Source organism: Saimiri boliviensis, chromosome 16 (assembly GCF_048565385.1).
Source record: "Saimiri boliviensis isolate mSaiBol1 chromosome 16, mSaiBol1.pri, whole genome shotgun sequence".
Classification (NCBI taxonomy): domain Eukaryota; kingdom Metazoa; phylum Chordata; class Mammalia; order Primates; family Cebidae; genus Saimiri; species Saimiri boliviensis.
This window is the reverse complement of record NC_133464.1, coordinates 73,945,719-73,970,231: the sequence shown is the minus strand read 5'-3', so window position 1 is coordinate 73,970,231 and position 24,513 is coordinate 73,945,719. Positions and strand designations below refer to the sequence as shown.

The window sequence follows — 24,513 nt, the reverse complement described above, 5'->3', positions numbered from 1 at the left end:
CCAGTGAGGGGAATGGATTGTAAAATATATATCCTGGAAGTGGGATGGAATGCAAATCTTTTGGCTGTGGGCAAGGATTTACAACCTTCTTATTGAGATGAAAGTCAATAATTGGGTATAATAGTGCAATCTCCCATGGGACTTATGAAAAAGTATTACAGTGCACAGGAAGGAAACCCATATCCTGAAGACTTGAGGCAAGCAGACTTATAAAAATTACCTACTAGGAGGAACTCAGAAGAAAATTTTGGTAAAAATGTAGGTAAAAAAATTATTCTTTATGAAATAGCAGAATACTGTAAGGGTGACATTGAGACAATAGAATCAGAATTTAGAGATGATGGCCAAAGTTTATATTTTTGCCAGACATTGTTGAAGGTTCTGATATAAAATCAGGTGTGGGAAACAACAAGGAATGTTTTTCTAATTCCTTTAGAAAATTCCTCTTGTTGAATTAAAAACAGGTTATGTGCCTTCTTTTGGATTTACTGAAGAAAGTAAAAATTAAAAATGTAATACACAAGGGAATGGGAATAGAACCATAAAACAACAGTTAGTATAAAGTAGCAGATTATACAACCTAGAGTTATCATTCACTGTTAAAAGGCAGAGACTTGAATATTCATTCAATAAACCAAAATCCCAATATGTAAGCTTTAAAGAGAAAGTGTTTCATTTAAAACTAAATGGTAAATAATAACAAATCTCAGTTTTTGGTCTGCTGTAGTTTGGCGGCTTTTTTCATAGTATATTAAATAAAAATGTGTATAGTATACTAATAAAAGTGTGGATATTTTGTCTCATATAGAATGCATAGATGGTATATTTTTACCTAAGAAAGCACATATTCCTCATTTGATGGTTAGAATAAATTTATTTGTTAAGCTACATAGAAATAATAGAAAATAGTCTGCCACGTTTGTTATATTTATACTAGAAGGTTGGTTAGGTCACTCACTATTAACCTGTTCCAATAGGTTAATAGTGACCTATAATAATAACCTATAGTAATAATTCCAATAGGTTAATGATAGTAATCTATAATAATAATTCCAATAGGTTAATAATAACCTATCCTTTCATGGGATAGGGGCCTTTTGGAACTTTTTATTTTCACTTAATTCATGGTGGTTTTATAATTTTTCTACAGGAAGAGTCAAGACATACAGCATGGCTTGAATGATACATTTTCTATACTGTGGATATCCACACTATAGAAATAGTAGTAGTAGTATATTATTATAATAGTAATAGTACCCATTTCTAAAGTATGGGTACAGATGCTTGTTTCTTTCTGCACTGTGCAGTTTTTAGAACAACACAATCCTCCCTTTTCAATAGTTGCCTGATGCTGAGGTGGTACCTTCAAATTATTTTCTCAAGAGAGTGTAGGGGTCATGTACTATATAAAGTTAAAAAAAAAAGTATTCAGTTCCATATCCAGAACATACAGGTAACTTTTGTGTCTCCTAGTACAACTGTCATACATAGTAATTCAGGTGATGTCACTGAGGATCTCTCCCTTGGTGGCCTATGGGTACTATTAATAGATCCAATATTTAGAAACATGGAAGGCTTTTGCAGGATCATTTTGACATGACTTTATTGAGGATAGTTGTCAGGTACTTGAATGCGATCTTACTTATCTGATGGAAAAAGGAGATTGATATCTTCTCTGACAAAGAAGTTATGAGCAAAAACTTTACCTTTAATTATGTTATTTCCAGATATTGTTTATGAGAAAATCCAAGCTGAAATTAGAGGGCAGGTCACAATAAGGCTCAGTTGGAAGAAGAAAATATTTTTGCCAGGGAGAGGAGGGCATATATTGTCCTTTTGGGAGTAAAGCTAACTCACAGCAGTTTGGGTCTAGTATGTACCACTTGTAACTCAGCCAAGTACACTGGTTAGCACATCATTAATATAGTTGAAGCCTGGACTTAAATAGGTTTAGAAACATAAGGAGTTCTAGTAGGTGAGTACTAATAGGAAGCAAAGGGTAAAAACTTTAGGACCGATTGGTTCCTCTGAAATCAATGTGGAAGTCCGATATTAAGTCTGATACTATTGTCTCAGTGTCAAATAAATTTATTTGCTGCCAAATATTTTTGTAGTTGGAAATGGGATACAGGACTTGGTACCTCTGGTATCTTTTGCAGTAGCAAATAGGACCAGGTGTGACCCCTTCCAGCAAGTCTTGGTGGAACTTTAATGAAGATTTAATGTCAGACCAAAGATGCTGGCCTTGATCATCCAAGTTCAATAGAACTTTTTATACTTTTTATACCTCTTAAAAGGTTTGCCTTAACAGAATTACTTTATGATTGAAAACATTGAATGAAATATGTATACAGAAATGTTTTGTAGTATGAATTGCTGCTGGAAGGCCTAGAGGGAAGTTTCGTGTGCCTTGCCCTCAATAACTCATGGGGGAATAGCAGGAGTCCTATTTTTCTACTGATTGTATATCTCATCAGAATTATGAGCATCTGCCTATTATTAGAGCCTAATTTTTGTACAAATCGTAGCTATTTATTATTTTTGAATTCTATCTTGGCATTTTCTGTGGTATTTATGGTGAAAATGTTGTTGAAGTTGATCTCTTTTAGACACTTCCTTTGCAATGTCTTTATTAATGGGCAAGTGTACTCTGAATCTGGGTGTTAAATATGATATGACAGCTTTTGTGAATGGATTGACATAACCATCCTGATAAAATACATATATTATTTTTTGAACTTATTTTCATGGAAACAAATTCAATCTAAATATTTATTAATGGCTTTCAAGATGGGCAAGTTTTTTGTTTTTTTTTTTTTTAACATGCTTATCTCCATTTTGCATTTGGCAAGTATGGCAGGAATGACAATATGCTTGAGTGATTTGAGAAAACAATTTGGAGGATATTAACAATTTTGTTTCCATAACTTTTTTCTTCTTTCTCTTTTTTTTTGAACTTTTTATGCCAACTCATATGCAAAGAACAGGAGATTTTTTTATATCATCTAACAGCAATTTGTGGAGTACAAAACAGTGATACTTGTTTTTAAGAGTATTTTTTTCTTTTCTTGAAAAATTATTTTGTTGATAAAATTACTTTACCAAATTTATAGGTGTACGTGAATATTTGTTGCATTCATAGAATGTGTAGTAACCAACTGAGGGTATTTGGTCATCACCATCAACTTGAATATTTATCATTTCTATTTTGGCAATATTTTAAGCCCTCTCTTCCAGCTACTTTGAAGTGTACGCTAAACTGTTGCTAGCTATAGTCACTCTACACTGCTATTAAACATGAGAACTTATACCATCTAACTGTATGTTTGTACCCACTAACCAACCTGTGTTTATTCCTCCTCCCACCCACTTACCTTTCCCATACTCTGTGTCTATTTTTTTACTCTCTACCTCCATGTGATCAATTTTTTTAGCTCCCACATATGAGTGAGAACATGTGGCACTTTCTGTTCCTGTCCTATTTCACTTAACATCATGAGCTACGCCTCCATCTACATTTCTGAAAATGACATGATTTCATTCCTTTTCATGGCTGAATAGTACTTTATTGTGCATATATGCCAAGTTTTCCTTACCTATTTGCCTGTTGATGGATACCTAGGTTGATTTCATAGCTTTGCTTTTGTGAATAGTGGTGTAATAAAAATGTGAGTATGTGTATCACTTTGATATACAGATTTCCTTTCCTTTGGATAAATACCCAGTAGCAGGATAGCTGGGTCGAAGTAGTTCTATTTTAACTCTTTGAAGCATCTCCAAACTCTTTTCCGTAGTGGATATATTAATTTACATTCCCCCCAGCAGTGTGTAGAAGTTCCCTTTTTTTCAGATCCTCACCAGCATCTGTTATTTTTTGTTCTATTTATAATAGCCATTCTAACTGGGGTAAGTTGATGGCTCATTGTAGTGTGGATTTCCATTCCTCAATTTTTTTTTTACACCTGTTGACAATTTCTGTATCTTCTTTTGAGAGATTTATATTCATGTCCTTAGCCCACTTTATAATTTTTTTTAAGTGTTGAGTTGTTTGAGTTCCTTGTATATTCTGGATATTAGTCCCTTGTAGAATGAATAGTTAGTAGATATTTTCTCCAGTTCAACAAATTGTTTCTTCACTCTTTTGGTTGTTTCTTTTGCTGTGTAGAAGCTTTTTAGTTTTATATAGTCTCATTTGTCTATTTTTGTTATAATTGTCTGTACTTTTGAAGTCTTAATCATGAAATGTTTGTACTGAAACAGTAAAACTACTAGAAAAAAACATGGGGAAAACAGTTCAAGATATTGATCTAGGGAAAGATTTCATGTCTATGTCTACATTTAAAAATTAACTATTTATTTTAAAAGTGTTTCCTCCAAAGTTGGTACCTAATCTTATGTAAGGAAATTTTAGAATACACTTCTGGAGAAGTCCAGTCAGCACAAAATTAAAAGTATGAATTTGGAGGTGGAAGGGACTACAGCTTTGGCTGAAGCATGAGCCACTGTTAACATCATCATACTGCTTTTGGTCAGCAATAAATTTTATAATAGTTACAGCAGAAGGAAGTTGTAAATGATGTAAGTCATAAAATAGCACTAAAAATAATATGCTAGGGAGGGTTTTTTCAACAGTAGGTAAGGCATTCTTATTATATGACTGTAAAATCTTGAACAGCTTCAGAACCTTAAAAGGAGTCATAGCATCTATCAGTATTACAGCCCAAAAGTAGACATTTGTGAAAAGCATGGATAAATGCTTTAGAGAGAGCATCAACTTTAGATAATTTCAGACACCTGGACAGAGTATTCAGAAGGCAAAATAAAACTTTTTGTTACCTGATGTAGGATGAAATGGTATAACCAGAGAGTAGTGTGGACTGTAACTTATTTACATTAGAGATGAGATGAAGATTTTGAAGTAGGAGGTTTGTTAAACAATGCTGGTTTTCATCGAGTGGTCAAGTTCTGTATAGCTGGAGATTGGAGTAAAGGGGTTGGTATGGGACACCAGTGGTAATGTAACACAGAGAAGAAGGAAGATGACTTTGTATTTTCTAGGCATTAGAAAGGTACAGTATTTTGGTATTTGGGATAGGTACTGAGGCGTCACCTACCATAGGTAGTGTCAGACAGGAATCTAATATGGAGATTGAACAAGCTTCCATTATTATTTTAGCTATAGCTACCAAATGCAATCTAAGAGTCAAGTAAGCTTCTATGAAATTAAAGAGAAAACTGTAGTAAGCAACTGGATATTGTTTGTTCTTGTGACTCTCCCTAATGTACTCTAAATAATTCTATACTTTAAAAGAAAGGTAACAGGTTTAATATAATTAGGAAAACTCAATGTAGGGACTTTGGACAATTGTTTAGGAAAGTGATAAGTCCTTTCAATTTTCTGGTTCTATGATGACAGCCTTGCCAGTTTTTATGGTTGTTGATCTATTGTCATATAATCCAGTTTCCATGGATAGCTGTAGACATGTGGATTTGTCAAACTATATGGTCTCGGGGCATTCCAGAGAGCTTCTACTCAGGAAAATGCAAGGTGGTGTTTTTACTAGAACTTAGTAAGAATTTGGCTTTTCCAGTGTATTCTGGGTCAAGTTTACTGGAGTACTTGATATGAAAGATAAATAACAATTAGATTTTAGGCTGGAAGGGACTCTGAAATACATAGTAGTATACAATTTAAAAAAAAATTGTTTGTATTAATCAGTGTAAGTTATATGATATCAAATTCACCAGGAAATCTTAGTGGCTTTATACAGTAAAGGTCTATGTAGTGTTTATGTGATCAAATATAGTTTCTTCAGCAATCTAAGGTTTTGGGTTTCACCATTACATTTCAGAGTAGCTAGTATTCACTGGAGGAGCCAAGGATAGGGACTAGAGAATTATGTATATGCTTTTCACAAGAGATTTCTGTTACCATTTAGTTGATTTAGTCACATAATTAACTATAATGGGGTTAGGAAATGTCTTCTGTATACACAAGAAGGAATATGACATGGGAATATTTAATAACCAACATTGTCTGTAGCATATTTGGTTTCTTAGCTGGTAAAATTAGTGGATTGCAATGGTTATTGGTCAGAATTATAGGTTTTTTGTGTGAAAGGATGTGATGACTACTAGGGATGTACTGACATAGTAGTATTAAACTTGACTTTAACTGAAGTGATGCTTTTTGCCAATATCTGGGCATATTGAATAAGTTTATCTAATTAGTATGTTGAGATCAAAATGTTGGGACTCAGAAGCATTTTTTGAGTCATCTTAGTTTGGAGCTTCATTTAAGTCAGTAAGAATACAAAAAATTTAGTTCCAATTCTGTTTAAGGTAGAGTGAGCACACTCTACCCTGTTTCTCCCACTCAATGCAAGAATAATACCTTACATGGACAGAATTCATGCAGCTGCTATTTCAGAGCCCTGAAAAGTGAATAATAGCAGATAGAGGGGGGAAGAAGAGCAGAATTCACAGTGCCTTTGAACTGGAATTGAGTTCACTATACTTTTTGCCTCTTCATTATCCTCCAACGTGAACTAAATGCATTGAAAACCTGGAATTGTGCACCAGGGTGCAGTGAGAGACAACTCTGGGAGAAATCCTCTAGTTCTGGTACAGAGTGCCTTATTAATTTTTCTTTTCTTCACCTTGTTCTGTCATGTCCCTGCGCTCATGTATTCTTATCACTAGAGGGTGCCTATAGAAGCCAAAACTCTGAGGGAGACTTTTCTTTGATCAGTGGAGCTAGAGTCCTAAGAGAGTGGGACAAACACCGTTTTCTTTTTAATTTCCCTGTCTTTCTGTCAGTGGCCCTGGACATGAACAGACTTGTAGAAGTACAATGCAGAGTAGAGAAACTAAAGCCCTGGTATTTTGATAGGAGAACTGAAAAGAAGAGCCCCAGAACTAAAAATATCAGGGATATCATGGAAAGGGAAGAACACGAGAAAGTAACCCTATAAAATTTTTAAATGAAATGCAGCCCTGACCTGTGCATACGTGGATCTAATCCAAATTAGAAGTTGTAGCTGCTGTAATAAGGTAAGAAAAGAAATAAAAGTCATACAGATTATAAAGGAAAAAACAGAATTATCTATTTTCACAGATGACATGATTGTCTATGTGAAAATTCTCAAGGAAATGACTTACACATGCATTCTACCACTAGTAAGCCATGTTTGGCATACTAGTGTCACAAGATACAAGGTTCTCAGACAAAAATGATTCATACTTCTCTATATTAACAATGTACAATGTGAAACCAAATTTAAGAATACCATAAACTGTAGCCTCAAAAAGTCTACAAACTGAGACACAAATTTAACAAAACATGTATAGGATTTGTGTGCTGAAAACTACATATTTCTTATGATGGTAGTCAAAGACCTAAAGAAGTTTTGGGCTATATCACATTCATGGACTCAACATATGAAGATGTCATTAAATTGGTAGATACATTAAACACAATAAGAATTAAAATTCCAGCTGAATATGCTCATTAATATAGACAAGATGATTCTAAAATTTGTTGAATGACAAAGTAACTAGAATAGCTAAACCAGTTTTGGAAAAGAATAAAGTTGGAAGAATTATTGTTACCTGATTTTAAGACTGATTTTTAACTGTAATAATGAAGACAGTGTGGTATTAGCAAACACATGTATCAGTGGAACAGAATAGAGTCCAATAGTCACACACATTTATGGACAATTAATTTTTGGCAAGGTGCATAAGTAGTCTAATGGAGGAAGGATACTCATATGCCAAACAAATGAGCCTTGACCTAAACCTCACAATTTATATGAATCTTAACTCAAAAAACTAAGTTTAAATATAAAACATGAAACAATGAAACTTCTATATGAAGCAGAGGAGGAAATTTATGTGACTTAGGGTAGGCAAAGCTTTCTTAGTTTTGACAACAAAAGCATAATTTACGAAAATAAGATAAATTTCATTTTGACTTTGTCTAAGTTAAAAACTTTTGCTCTGCTAAAGGTGCAATGAAAAGACATGATACAGACTGGAAGACAGTAATAGCAAATCGCTTATTTGACATAGGATTTATGTCAAGAATAAATAAAGGACTTTCAATCCTTAACAATAAGACTACAATTCAGTTTTTAAAAGTGGACAAAAGAATTGAATAGATACTTCACCAAAGAGAATATAAGAATGTCAAAATAGTTCATGAAAAGATGTTCAACATCATTGGCCAACAGAGAAATGTAAATTAAAACATGAGATACCATTATACACCTAGTAAAATAGCTATTGTGCTAAATATGGGCAAGGATGTGCAGAACAACTAGAACCTATTACTGGTGAGACTGCCAAATGGTTCAACCAGTCTGAAATATGGTTTGGCAGTTTATTATAAAGTTAACCACACACTTATTGTGTAGTTTAGCCTTTCCACTCTTGGATATTTATTTATGAGAAATGAGTGAAAATCATGTTCACACAAAAACCTTTATGTGAATGTTTATAGTATCCTTATTCACAATTGCTATTCTACAACCCAAATGCCTTCACAGATGAATGGGTATGTAAACTGTGGTACAACCATTCATACAGTGGAATACTACTCATCAACTAAAAAGAATGGGCTCGATACATATTCTTATTTGGATGCCTCTCAGAGGCAATATGCTGAAAAGGGATATTATGAAGGGAGACTCGGAAGATTATAGACTGCATGATTCCATCTATGTCACATTCTTGAAAAGTAAAAATATATAGAGATAGAGAAAAAGGATAAGTAATTACTAGAGCTTATGGGTATTGAGAAGGTGTGACTATAAAGCTGAAAAGTGATAGCACATGGGAATTTTTTGGTGTGATGGAAATGGGCTATATTTTGATTGTGGTGGTAGTTATACAACTCTGTGTATCTATTTAACATTCTCAAAATGGTACAACAAATAAAAAAGAGATAGAGAAAGAAATCTCTTTTGACCTTGAAGGTCATTAGAATATGCATAAATAGTTAAGATCATCCATGTGTAATTATGACCTATTTCTAATTTTTCTTACCAATTTAGAACTTATGTTCTCCTGAGGGGTTAGGAAGTTACATTATTAAATTTCTAAAGCATTCATCTGCCCATATTTACTGCACTGGTGGCTGCCATTTGTAAAATGTCCAGGACATTTTCATAAACGGAGTAGGACATTTAGTCCTAGGAAGGAGTGCTATGTCAGTTGGGATTAAAATGCAGTACTATTAGGCTTTGAAAGTTATTTATTTTACCTTTGAATGCTTTTAGTAAATATATGAAAGGAACTATAATAAAGAGGCTGTTTTGGTCTCAAGCTATATAAATTTTGTTATGTACTATATACTAACATGTAGTACTGTATTATAAAAGGTTTAGAAGGAATTTCTTTACATATGGAAATTTTAACATTTTGCTTCTTTCAGAAGACAAATGAACACATTTCAAGCACTTTTTTATAATTTGTTTTTTAACTCTATTTGTCAGAAATAAAATAAGATATAAAAGATAAAATTAAAAATCTCTGACAAGACAAAGGAAGATATAAATGAGTAATAGCCTAACTTTTAATACAGACTCTAAGGAATGCTCTTAAATATCCGTGACAGTGGTAGCAATTCACTTTATAAGGCTGTCTTGCCTTTTTATCAGGATGACAATGGGTAGCAATTACTGAAGAGATAGTGATTTCATGTGCTACACTATGTATCCATTTGTCCTTGTATTTTACTGTGTTGCATTTCACATTTTTTCTTATTTCATTCTGCATTCACTGCCTCTATAGGCAGTGGTCTTCTTTAAGATCACATCTTCATGAGGGCATTGTCTAAAAGTGACTGCTAAATGTACCTGGAGTTAGAAACATTGGTTTAGCCCTTTCTAATACTGAACTGTGAAGGAAGTTAAGTCTTATACAGTAACTTATTGTGAGTTTTTTTTGAAAATTGTCTTGGATGCAAAATTGTCTTGGGTGTGGACTTGAATTGATTAATGTACAGTGAAATCAATTATTTTTATTATGATCACTCTCATTTAGGAAGAGTTTTATAGTGAGAGAAATACTATAGGAACTGTGATGTTAAATATTTTACATAATTTTAATCATCTTTTAAAGTATTTCAGTGCTAAATTAGGCTTAAGCAATGAAATCTTTTGAAAACGTTAAAAGTTTTTTCCCCCTTTATTGATACTATAAATCTGATTTGGAACTTAATCTACTTAATGAATTACTTTGCAACATTCTTTTAAAAGGGGAAGAGATATTGGATTTTAAGGGGAATCTTTACTTTTTATGTAAGGTAGTTTCAGTCTTCTTAATAAAAATGTTTATTTAAAAAGTCAATCTATCTGTGGTACTTTGCTTTTTTGGTAAAAGCCAAATTGAATAGTCAGTTTATGTCTTCAGAGAGCTAACTTTGAACAGAATTTAGGATTATATATTCACTCTTAATCATTTTAGTTTTGAATTCGATATATCTATGATATATATATGTATCTATGATATATCGAATTCAAAATAATGAAAGTACCTTAAAGATAATAAAACTTTATTGATCAGATTACATGAGTTATCTATATTAGTTACTTTTAAAAATTAAATATAAATTGAAATGAATAAAGTTATAGTAAGATAAGTCAAAATCTATATTTAAATTTTAATGGAATATAAATAATTTTGATTTATAATAAATCATATTTAATAAATATTCTCAGGTATTTGTGGGCCACGACTGTTGTGGTATTCTTTATCGATAAAGACTGGAGAAATAATAAATATGCTAAGTTGTTAGAGGTATTTTTATACTATTTCTTTCATTTTTTCCCATGGTCTAGCCCTTTAAAATCTGATACTTGAAATAAATATTGTTTTATCTAACTTGAGCTTATAAGAATTACAAGATGGTAATTATTTTTAAGAAAAAACATGCAATAGGTCATTAGCATCATTTTCCTTAAAAAGATACAGGATTACAAACTCTTATCCATTCCTGAAGTAGAATTGCTGCTTATAGAACATGTGTTATGGTACTGTCTGTTGAAAAGTTTAGCAATATGACATAATCATCAGCATATATTTTGTCTATGAAGTAAAATACTCCTCTGAAAATCTGTTTCTAGGTATTGCTATACTTTTCAAGAGAATGTTCTATGTTGTGTGTATTAGTTTTGGCTGACACAGATACTTGCTTTTTGGTTTATCCTATAGTATATATTTAGATCCTCTGCAGATGAACTGATGTGTTCTAGACAGGAAGTGGTATGTAGGAGATATAGGAATGGGCTGAAGTATCCTTTATATTTGCCTTTGTATCTAGGGGAGTTGGAAATAGGCAAGAATGGAGAGAAATTTTGTATGGCAGTACACAGAATTTTGCAAGTTTATTGTGAGCCCTGCAACAATCCGATGCATTTTAGTTACTGGTAAGTTTGTTAAATTATGTTTGAAAATGTACCTCTTCGAAGATGGCCATCTATTTACTATTACGTCCACCATGTCAATTATACCTATTGTAAAGATTTTTTTTTGTTTTGTTTTGTTTTGCAAAGTTGTGGTATTGCTATTGCATTGGGTTTTAGGTATAAATTAAAACTAATTTTGTTAGTGAATACATTTGACATTTCAATTGGTGTCCATGGTTAATATTGAAGTGAAATTAACACTTTATGGATAGCAGAGTACTGTGTTAAGATTTTGGAATAAAATGTTAATATTTCTGTTTTTGTAATGGAACTCCACGGTGTTTAGAGGTCTGAGTTAACTCATTAGATGTTTGAGAGTGAGTAGTTATTCTGACATAAAAGAATGAGAAAATCCATGTCATGCTTACAATTTCATATGGTTCTACATAGGATGGTGATTCACTTTGAGAAGTACTTTTAGCCTTTTTTCATGTACCATAGGGACCCTTGTGAGGCATTTCTAGTCTTTCTTTTTGGCAGTGCTTATGTTTAAGAATCCATCTTCTCCCTAAATCACTAACTTTGGTGTATGTAAGAATTCTCCGAACAGATTAGGAAATTGTGTAATATCTATGCATAGTTTTCTTTATTCTTTTAAACATCTAGGCAGATGTATGTGTAATATAGTACTTAGCAATTTGAAGTGGCCTTGACTATTCAATTCATTTAACATGAACTAGATTGCTTAATACCTGTGCTTCTTTACAGAAAGTTTTTTAAAATTCCCAAGAGATTCCTTAGTAGTTGTATTTTTCTTGTAAATGTCTGTCTTTGACTTAAGGACAAAGTAAAAGTATATCATTGATTTGTGATAGTTTACATTTTTTGTGGTTTAAGGATATAGGGTCAGTTAATATAATTGAATTTTAATTTCCTGTAATGAAGTACTTTGTTTCTAGATACTATATTTTTTCCAGCTGATATCACGTAGTTCATTAAACTATCAGTTTTTATAATAGTGTTAATTTTCCTGTTGGTTCTTGTTATGAGAACGCATCTGAGTTGAACAAAAGTAGCCACATTATGAGAAAAATATAATGTCACCCCTATTGAAACTGGAAGAGGTAGAATAATTCAGAAATTAGAATAATTTCAGATTCCTTTTGGGCTCTAATAATTTTTAAATTTTCCATATTGCCAAATTGTCTGAATTATTGTAAGAATTAGTACTTCTGCATTTAAAATATATTTAGAAATTTGTGGTTTTACCCTTTCTTCTGGATATAAATAGGTACTTTAGGGTATATTACAAACATTGTAAATTGATACTATTTTAATTCTTGATAAAATCTGGTATATAGTAATTTATTATGAACTATATTAAGCATGTACAATAAAGGAATATGTATTTCCATTGTTCAGAATACTGTATTCATGTATCTGTGTTGCTGGTTAAAATCATTATGTGTAACTGTGAAGTAACATTATCAAAGCTTAATTCAATGCAATCATTTCTTTTTATTTTGTTTCTTAATTCAAAAGACATATATCAAGTTTTTAATCTTTGACACCTCTTTGTTTGCTTTTATGCATTTGTTTATACATTGTGTAATTCTCAGTTTTCATTTCAGTAATACATAAATCATTTCTTTGCTCTCATGAACTTTTCTGAGGGCATACCTGGACATATGTGACATGTTGCATATTTCTCTGGATTATTTTTTAACAAGTGTTTTTGAAGAATAGGTCTAAATGAATAGTTTATCTAAAAATAGGCTTGTTCTTACAAAGCGATATTTGCATCTATATTTAAAATTCGCTACAATAGCTTGTTATTCAAAAGAATATTATGATATGGTCTTTATTATGGAAAATGATATGTGTATGTTTCTTAGGTTTACTTGAAGCCAGAAATATACATATATGTAGAGATAAACTTTGTTTTACTTTGGAATGTAAAAAAAACTACAGTTATGATTCAGTTTATTATATTTAATTTGTAAAGGACAACACTAGTTTTCTCATGCTTATGAGAAAATATATTATTGCATAATATAAGGCATAATAGTCATTATCAGTAAAATAGAGATTAGATTTGAATATAGTTATTATCTTTTGGCATAATAAAAGACTGAAATGGAACACTGTTTATAACAAACATGTGATGATTACATAATGATATCTGTACTTTACATGCAGTGCTACTCTTTTGGCATTCCTGGTTGAACTACTTAAAAGTTCAGTAGCCATGCAAGAACAGATGCTGGGTGGAAAAGGCTTTTTAGTCATTGGCTACTTACTTGAAAAGGTAAGTGATATGTGTTGATGGTTTATTGTGTAGCCTCACAGTTGGACAGCTGACAATCACTAATTATATTTTTTCTATAATTTCCCTTTCCATTGACTGTGTAGAGATTATACTGTTTGCTAATTCACAAACATCTTAGATTTAAGTGTAAACATGGAATTAACTGGATATTGGAAGCGTAATTAAGAAATTTTGAAAGAAGTTGAAGTAAAAAAGAAAGTAAAGTTTTCATCTATCTCTATTCAATCAATAAGTATCATTTATCTTAAGTTTTTCTATAGTAGTACCCCCTTATTTCTACTTTTACTTTCTAAGGTGTCACTTACCCATGGTCAACTGTAGTCCAAAGATATTAAATGGAATAAATAATTTATAACTTTTAAATTGTGTGCTGTACTGAGTAGAGTGATGAAGTATCATGTCATCCCTCTTCATCAAGCCCAAGACATGAATCCTCCCTTTGATCAGCTTTTTCATGCTGTACACACTATCTCCCTATTAGTCATTTAGTAGCCATCTTGGTTCTCAGACTGAAAGTCATACATATCATCCACCAGGGGTCTTGGAACTATTGCCTCAGGATAAGAAGGAACTACTGTAGATGTTTCTTTGCTATCTTCTCAGACTTTTTTTTTTTTTTGAGATAGTGCCTCACTCTGTCTCCCAGACTGTAGTGCAGTGAGTCGATCTTGGCTTGCTGCCAATCCCACCTCCCGAGTTCTATCAAGCAATTCTCCTGCCTCAGCCTCCCTAGTATCTAGGATCACAGGCACGCACCACCATGCCTGGCTAAGGTTTTGTATTTTTAGTAGACACAGGGTTTCACCGTCTTGGCCAGGCTGGTCTTGAACTCTTGACCTCAAGTGATTCGCCCACCTCAGCCTCCCAAAGTGCTGAGATTATTGGCATGAACCATCACACCTGGCCATAAACTGTTTCTTGAAAGACTTTTTTATTAAGATAAAAATCTTATCTATATTTAGTTTACGTGAATTTACTTGTTAGTTTTGTATGATTTTTAAATTATACGGTCAGAGTTTTTATTTTATAGTAATAGAAACATTATTTTGTGCCCCTTTTCCTTGCTTTTAATATATATGACTATTTCAAGTAGTGTTTCTGATCTATATGTAGTATAAACAATAAAAATTAGATGGGTTTACTTTTTCCCATTTTGTGTTATTTATGTTGTTTTATGACCTCTTTTGCTTTAGTTACAGCTGTACTATTATGATAATGAATGCTGAATTTCTGATTATGATCTTCTAAGAGTTGTATCATGTGATTTCCTTTAAAAATTTATTTCATGAATAAGTGTTTTTTTTAAATAACAGATATATGCGCTTCAATAGCTCTCTCAGACCTCTTTTTATCAGTTAGTTAACTCTTTAATATTCAGCTGCTCTGAAAATGAAACTATTTGAGAAGTAATAGAGGTGAGATCTCAACTAAGGTATAGACACATATTCCCTTCAGAAAAAAATTGAGAGGATATTTTGAAGTAGTTTTAATTTCACCTCCAATTGTTTTACATTTGAAGTAGTAACAATTGATTAATAGATAAACAAAATGTGTGGTATATATATGCAATTGAACATTTAGTTACAAAAAGAATCAAGTTCTAAAATATGCTTTATTTTATATATTACATGTATGTATACATATTATATATATATTATGTCTTTTCTTTGAAACAAGTGCTGACCTTTCTTTAAGGATTAATGATTGAAGAGTGATAAATTGTTAAGTAGATTGATCATTGGTAGCATTTCTTTATTGAGATAACTTTTTCTGTAACATTATTAAAAACTTAAGGCTGTTTGGCTTGTTTTTTTAAGTAATAGAATACTCTTTTTCTATATCTAGAGTATTAAGAATCGTTTAGAAGATGTGAATTTGATAACATGAAATGCCTTTGTAAGATTACTGTGTGTGACAGGATTTTTGTGAGGACTCACCCTTTAAATATGCTATCATTTGTTTACTGAGAATATATCAGAAAATTCTAAACTTTTTTAACTTAAAACTTAGCAAAGAATTAGAAATATTTATATAAGCCTTCAAATAAAAAATGTATGTTAATAGTTCAAATATTATAATGTCAATTTAGTAGATGCAGAAATGTTATTTCTTTGTAGTTTTAATTTTCACTTTTCCTAGATTTTGAATAAGATTAGACATTTTCATATATAATTATTGAAAATTAATCTTTTATCTTCTTTGTTATTCATTTCCTTTATAAATTTTCCCTATGTCTTTTCATGATTCCCACCCCTAGTCAACCCATAATTCACTTTTTGCCTTATGAATTGCTTATTCTGAATATTTCATGTAAATAGAATTATATAATATTTGTCTTTCTGTTCTGGTCCATTTTCCTTAGCATAATGTTTTTAGTGTATATCCATGTTATAGCACAGTTTAGAATTTTGTTCTTTTTTTGGCTAAATAATATTCCATTAGATGTATATACATTTTGTTTCTCCATCAGTTAACGTACATTTGTTTTGTTTCTGTCTTTTGGCTATTATGAGTAAAGCTGCCATGAATGTTCATGTACTAAGTTATATGTTGATATATGTTTTTATTTTTGTTCAGTAGAGACCTAGGAGTTGATTTGCTGGGTCCTATATTTAACTATTTGAGAAACTACTAATGTTTTTTAAAACAACTCCATCATTTTACCTCCTACCAACTGTATTTAAGAGTTCCAAATTTTGCACATCCTTACCAACTCTTGTTTTGTATGTCTTTTTCATTCTGGCCCTCCTAGTGGGTGTGAAATGGCGTATCATTTCTTAAATTTGTATTTCTGTGATAACTAGTGATGCCGAATATCTTTTCATGTGCTTATTTTCTATTTTCATGTGCTTACTAGCTAAATAGCTAATTTGTTGATATATGTTTTTTGAAGAAATGTCTTAAATCTTTTGCCCATTTAAAAATTGATATGTGTCTTTCTATTATTGAGTTGTAGGAGTTTTTTTTTTTTTTTTTTTAAACATTCTAGATACTAGTCCCTTAGTAGATGTATGATTAGCAAATATATTCTTCCATTCTTTGGGTCACATAATTTGCATTTCCGTGATGACAGTAAAGTTGAGCATATATTTATTGTCCTTTTGGATATCATTTTTTGTCTCTTCAAACTGTTTGCCACTTTTCATTTGGGTTGTCTGTCACTTTGTTATTGATTTGTGGAACTTTATATATATGATGTGCTTACTTTGTTGAATGTACACTGCAAATCATCTCTTTTTCTTTGGCTTGCCTTTTCACTCTCTTAAAGCGATTTTTGATAATTTTTGATTAGTAACAAAAGTTACTAACTTTAATATAGGTAAAATTTTCAGTTTCTTTTATGACCAGTCCATTTTATACCCATATATATCCCAAAGGTGTACGATTATTCTGTTTTCTTTTCAAAATTTTGTTTTGTCTTTCATATTTAGCTCCATAGTTTATCTGGAACTGAATTTTATGTATGGTGTGAGGTGTAAAGGTCCAGGTTCTTTTTTTCCTGATGTATGTCATTTAGCTGGCCCAGTACCATTTTTTGAAAAGATGATTTCTGACTGCATTGCAGTCCAATCTTTGCCATAAATCAGGTAACCATTTATGACTGAGATTTTTTTTTTCTTTGAGACAGTGCATTGGTATTTTAATTAGCATAGCTTTTTAGTATGGCCTGATATTCAAGAGTATGTCATCTAGCTTTACTACTGTTCTTGAAGATTGCCTTGGCTGTTTTTGAGTCTTTTCATTTCCATATATATGAGCTTATCAAATTCCACCAAAAAGCATGAGGATTTTTATTATATTATGTTGACACCTTTTCTATATTAAATCTTTCAAGTCATATACTTGGTATATTATTTTATATATTTAGATTTTCTTTTGTAATTTTTTATGTAGTAGTTTTTGCCTTTTTATGGATTTCCAGATATTTGATATTATTTGATACTTTTAAGATTTTAGTTTTTTACACTTGATCTTACCCAAATGGCCAAGAAGTAATTAAAAGTTTTGATTTTTAATTTGTTACTGGTACATAGAATGATAATTGATGTTTTTGTTGAACTTTTATATACCAATCTTTCTATTCCTCTGTTAAATCTAGTCATTTGTAGATTTTTTTCAAAAAATTTTTTGTGAACAATAACAGTTGAGAATGATAGTTTTGTTTTTTCTTTCTATTATTTATTTATTTATTTTTACCTTGCCTTGCTGTGCCACCTAAAGACTGCCAATACAGTGTTGAATAGAAGTTGTGTTAGTAGCCATCTCTGTCTTACTCCTTAACTCATGGGCAATGCTTTTAATACTTAGCCACTAAGTATGATATTTTTTATGGATTGTAAAATACTTTTTGTAGATTTTTTAGTTAAATTACGGAATTACCTGTTTCTAGTTTGCTAAGAGTTTTCTTCATTATAAACAGGATTTTATCAAACACCTTTTCTGCAGTATTTGAGATGATTATGATGTTTCTTCATTTTTCTTAATTTAGTGAATTACATTGATTGTTTTTCAGTTGTTAAACCTTCCTTATATTCCTGGACTTTCGTTTACTCCTGAATCTATTCCTTTTCCAACCAGGCTTTCATTCTTACATGTCCTTTAAAATGGCTCGTGTTTGTCACCAGTGTCCTTCATAGTCTGTCCTGTGGTTATTTCTCAGTCCTTAATCTTATTTGACCTCTGAATATTTCAGTTGAGCATTCTTTTTTTCTTGAAATGCTTTCTTGCATTGTGTTTTGTGATGGCTTGCTTTGTGTTTTTCTTATTCTCTCTCAGTAGTTCTGCTTCATTGTTCTAAATTCTGATGACTGTTCTGTCCCAGTGATTAATCCTGGAAAGCATTTCACTTTTCCGTCTACACAATACCTTACTCTAATTGAGATTATCCACTTGTACAGCTTTTATGATTCTGCATTACTAAGTACTCTTAATTGTTTCTCCTAGTTTAGTTCTACTTGGATTTCTATTAATCTTGTCTAAATTATGCAAACTGATTTTTCTCTCAAATTTTTCATTCTTCAGAGTTCTTCATCTTATTTAGTGGTGTTACCATTCAACAAGCAGTTGAAACCAAACATTTAAATCTTTTTCACTCTATTTTTTTTGCACTCTACATCCAAACTCTCAGGTAATTATGTTGTCTTACTGTCAAAACATAGCCAGAATCAATTACCACTCTCTATTTACTTCTCAACTCCTTACCGTGTTCGTTGATATCATCTTAGTTCAAACCATCATCGTCTTTCACCATTGGTTACCTACAGTCCATATTTCACTTGCAGTTAGACCAGTTGTCCTAAAATGTGTCAAATCTTACTCAAGTCTTCATCCTTCTCATAATGAAGTTACAGCTTTAAAAGCCTTATGTCATCTCTTAACACTCCTCTTGCTTTCTCTGTGTTTAGGCAAAGGCCTTTTTGCCTTTCCCTTAAGAACTAAAATGGTAAGCATTTACCCAAGGACTTTTGCATTTACTTCCCCCATTGTTTCCATCACTCTTTCTTCAGATAATCACAGAATTTGATTCTATGTATGCTGCATTCAGGATTTTGCTTATATAATGCCTTATCTTAGAAATATTCTCCGATCATTCTGAATAAAATAGTATCCCTTCTATAACCATCACTATTTACCTACTCTGCAATTTTTTACAGTACCATTCTGGCATGTTTTATATTTTTTGCTAATTTTCTGCCTCCTTCTGCTAGAATGTAGGCCTCATAAAAGCAGGGGCCATATGTGTGTATACACACACACACACACACACACACACACACACACATATGTTTTTTTCTCTCCCCTTATTGTTATGTCTTCAGCACCTAGAACGGCATTTGGCTCAGAAAATAGTTGTTGAATTGAGTATATGAAAAGTACTTGCATGCTTGTCTGATTACCAAGAAAGAGTAACTGTTTTTGTCTTTCTCAGAGGAATACTCACATGGTGTTATTTTTAAATAATCAGTGGCCGGGTTAGTATTAATAGTATAAGCAATAGAAGTTTCATTTTTAATTTATTAACTAATAACAGGCTACTGGTTTACTGTCACTCAGCTTTTATCTCCTTGCCATAGAAGATATTTGAGGAAGATAGTATAATGAAAGGCCTTTTAAATAATAAAAATTTTACTGTTCTAGGCAAAAATTTTAAGGTTTTTGTTTTGTTTTGCCAAAATACGATATTCTGGAAAACTTAAGAGGTTATCCAGTGTACTCAAAAGGATATTTTTGTGTGTGATTAGTAGAAAATTTGATTCAAAGTATCTTAAACCTTAAGAAAATATACTAACAAATGTATCTGAAAGTCTAGTGTTAGATAGCATATCAGTTATATTCTTGGCAGGAAACACATGGCACTCTCAACCTAGGTTATTGAGAAGAGTTTAATGCAAGGGTATTTGAAAAGTTGTAAGCAGAGAGCCTGGCAAGATTTGAAGAGATGAAGGGAATAAGTGTTTAACATAACCTTCAGAGAAAATTATTGTAGACCACTCCTGATGGGAGTGTGGTTTTCAAGAAAAGAGTATAGTGTAAGTGTACTGAAGGGGTAAACTATATACCCAACTTCATTTTCTTTCTGTCCTTTAATTTCTAGCTAATGTCTCCAATTAGTCAAACCCACTGGAAACTAGTAGGCAAGGGAACATCTCAAGCATGAAAATAGAACAGAGAGGTTTGGAAAGGCAGCAAAAGGTTGGTAAGGCAGCAGACAGTAAATTGTGTTTCAGGGCTGGGTTATCTGAGTCTCAGTAATGTCATCAGAGACCTAAGTTTTATCCCTATCTCTGCTGTACCAGCTACAGTGTTAATTTTATGTGAAAGCTGATACTGTTTGAGGTCACAAGGCTGCCAGGGAGAATTGGTGCTGTAGACCTTCATATCCAGGTGAAGAAAGAGAGTTCCTTTCTGTCAATTACTGAGCAAGATGCTTCTCTCCATTTTGATTGGTTAGCTTAGGTCTCAGCTGGCCTACCTTTGAACCAACTGTTGCCATGAGAATCCTAAACTCTGATACTGAGTCTCTGAACTAATCCTTGCCTGCCACCTCCCCTATCACTCCACCAAAACAACAATAAATGATTAATATGGTTGGATTAGGCTATTTGGAGCACAACCTAAGAGTCTTGAGAGGAGCAGAATGGATCATGGACTACTTTATAATGTACCTCTATAATTACAAAAGTTTTATACAATTTATTGAATTATATAATCATACATGTTATATGTATATGTGTGTGTATGTATAATGGTTTCTGCAATAAAAATGAATATTTGTGATAACCTGTTCCATTATGGGCTAATCTAAATTGTTGGAAGAATTTGTCTTTATTCAAGTTTCTTTTTGTAATCTCCAGTGCTCCTATTTGGTTGAGTTAATTCTGGAGTGGATGCTATAATGTAACTGTTTTTTGTAACTTCTCAGATATTATTTCTAAATATGGTTAGTCATGTCACATATAATACTTCTTAAAAATTATGTATCCTGTCACCACCCAAAAGTAATATATAGATCAAATTCCAGAGCTTACATTTTCTAAGAGATTTAAATTGTATTTTCATCCAATGGTTACAGATTTATAACTATAAATTGTCCAAATATAGTTCTCTTTTTAAGATAGCCTTACTTGAGAAAATGAAAGCAAATACCAAAATAGAAAAATATTTTAAAATCATTAATCAAAGGAAACTCGTTTAAAAACAGAATTAGAGATCTTCTTTCTTCTTTTCCTAGGCTCTCTGCGTTTTTTTCTACCTATTCTATTCTAACACTATTTTTGAATTTGACATTAATTTAGTTAAACATTTTCTGAGAAATTAGGGTAATGATAAGGAAGATAAAAGATGAATAAAATAATATCCTTTCTTATATTAGGAAAAATTTTTTTTTAATGAATAGTAATACAAGGAAGAAGGAATAAGTACTACTAATATGTAAAGGTAATATGCTGTTGAAGAGAATGTTTATTTTATACATTTATCTAGTATTTATAATCCAGAAAAGCAGGATTTTGAGTAGGTCAATAAAATGACACAATTTTAGAAAAAAGTATTTTCTAAAGAATGATTTTAGAATGAAAAGCTACTACTCAGTAGGATTAATTGATATGTGAAAACAACAAGTCCATTTTTAATTTATTTTATCCTATTTTATTAGTAATATGGAAGTCCTTGTGATGGTTCTGGTATGTGTTTTAATATCATGGTCCATGTTCCAAACTTGTTTCAATATTATGAATTCATCAAGTGGATATATTTATAATAGTCAGCTTGATTTTATAATACAGGTTAATCTTTATAAGCACATGATGAGTAATTTTTATGAGATACAGTCTGGTCGCATAGCATGTTTAGTAACCTGATCTGACTGTATTCTATTTTAGAGTTTTAAGTGTAAGAGTAGAATGTATCAGATCATGCTCTTGAAATCATTACTACTGAATAAAAATAGAATGTATAAGAAGCTATGTGAAATTATAAATAATGAAGGAGCTGGCTGAAGTTTTAAATACTATTGATCTCTTGTTTTAATTTTATTCCTTTATGAATAAAATATTTTAAATTTAAAGTACTATATTATTTTCACTGATATTTCTTTAAATATGTTGATATTTCTTTAAATATGTTACACAGTCTTTACTTTTTTAACTCAAATATTTTGTTTTGGTTCTCCTCCTTTATTAGCTCAGCTGTTTATTTAGATTATTTTTACCATCTTCTATAAAATTTTCATGGAAAATTATATACTAAGGTTTGGTTTGAATTTTGTAGGCTACTGCTTATGTAAGCACCATTTATATTTTTGTCAGACACACAATTCTATTAATGCTAAACCATTTTTAACCTTATCATAATTTGAATCATTTAAATGCACCCTTCTCAGTAAAACCTGTTAACCATCCTTCTACAAATGTTTTATCGGCTCCATAGTCTTCCATGAACTTAGTAACCTCTAACATGTTACATAGTTTACCTTTTTATTTTACTTACTCTATGTTCCTGACCTATCATCTCTTAGAATATGTTCTGTAAGGTGGAGTTTTTTCTTCAATTTTGTTAGCTGCTCTTTTGACAGTGCCAGGGAGAGTATTTGACTAATAGTGAGTAATCAACATGTATATTTTCTAAATGACTGAAAGTCTTGAGCTGTACCTTTAAGGTAAAGGAAATGTATGCATGGGTGTTACAAACTAGGGGAGAAAGATGGAGAAAGCAAGGGAAGCACATGAGTACTGTGGGTGAAATTGGCCTCTGGAAATATTTTGTGGGACTCAACAAAGAGCTTTAGTTTTGGTCCTCACTACTCTTTATTGTTTCCTACCCTAGTTTACACATTGCTGTTAGTTATTTGCAATCATTTTAGTTTGTGACCTTTTATGTAGAAGTGTGAAAATTCTTGATGTACTGAAGTCAAATTTATTGAGTTGTCCTTATTATGAGCATGAGAAATGTAGCTAAATCATATGGCAGGTAAAATTGGTAAGACAAATTTATCCTTTTGAAACTTTGATCGTCTTAAACTGATATTCAGACTTTGGTCATTGAAGAATAGGAAGAAAGATGTGTTATGTGATATGTGCTTTACAGTTGAGTGGTAGGTAATTCTTTACTCTATGACTGGAAAGACAGAGATGCTACAAAATAGTATCACTAGATGAGGAAGACAAGGTTTGTGTAGGAAGATACATTTTTGGACATTTGAGTTTGAATTATCAGCTATTAGGAAGAGTATTTTTAATATTACAGCATTTTAATCTGAAATTGTATTCTAGGATAGCATTGTCGAATTAAAATACACTTCAAGCCTCAGGTGCAATTTAATATTTTTTAGTAAAAAATGTACAGGTGATATTAATTTTAACAATGTATTTAGCCTAGCATTTTATTTTGATAATCCTCCAAATTTTGTCATTTCAACATCTATTCAGTAAGAAAATACAATTTAAAAAAATTCTGAGCTGCAAAAACCCAGTGTGTTCATACTTAAAACATATCACATCTCACTTGCTTTTTTTTTGAAATGAGTTTTGCACTGTAGCCCAGGCTGGAGTGCAATGGTGTGATCTTGGTGCACTGCAACCTCCGCCTCCCAGATTCAAGTGATTCTCCTGCGTCAGCCTTCTGAGTAGCTGGGATTACAGGTGCCTGCCACCATGCCCAGCTAATTTTTTGGATTTTTAGTAGAGACGGGGTTTCACTGTGCTGGACAGGCACGTGTCAAACTCCTGACCTTGTGATCTGCCCGCCTCGGTCTCCCAAAGTCCTGCGATTACAGGTGTGAGCAACCGTGGCTGGCTCAACACATCTCACTTTAAATTGCAACATTTCAACAGCTCAATTGCCACATGGGGCTTCTGGCTACTGTATGGGATGGTACAGCTTTAAGGTTTGGTTTCAGTTTGCAGAGTTTGTTGTTTAAATACCATTGGTAATAGGTACATGGTGATAGCAGTTGAAAATTCTTGAAGTGAGTACTCAACATAGATAGGGTGTTATATGAAGCTGTGGAAGCATAATATATCATCCAGTGATAGACTATTTGTGGAGAAGAGAAGGCAAAGGAAATAATATTTTAATTAATATGTATTTCCATACTTTAAATGCTATTTTAAACAATATCACTATTTTAATTTCTATGTCTAGGTTCTCATTTGTCAATTTCTACAAAAATGAAATTAAGTTATTCTTATTTATAACATTTCATTTCTTTAGCTTTACTTAATAGTAGCATTATTTAACTTGAATTATTTATCTGTAATTGTCTTAGAAAGGGCT

At 31.8% G+C, this 24,513-nt stretch overlaps 1 protein-coding gene across 17 annotated transcripts in view; it reads left to right on the top strand.

The window, feature by feature from the left end:
• NBEA (neurobeachin) overlaps positions 1 to 24,513 on the top strand; it is a 702,569-nt gene that overhangs the window by 144,225 nt on the left and 533,831 nt on the right. For 16 of the 17 annotated variants that reach the window (XM_074387836.1, XM_074387843.1, XM_074387839.1 and 13 more), the window contains exon 11: positions 13,611 to 13,719. In XM_074387836.1, coding sequence (XP_074243937.1) covers positions 13,611 to 13,719 — 109 coding nt within the window. Of the gene's footprint in view, positions 1 to 11,326; positions 11,433 to 13,610; positions 13,720 to 24,513 lie in introns of all 17 variants that reach the window. The other variant, XM_074387846.1, reaches the window with a different exon arrangement.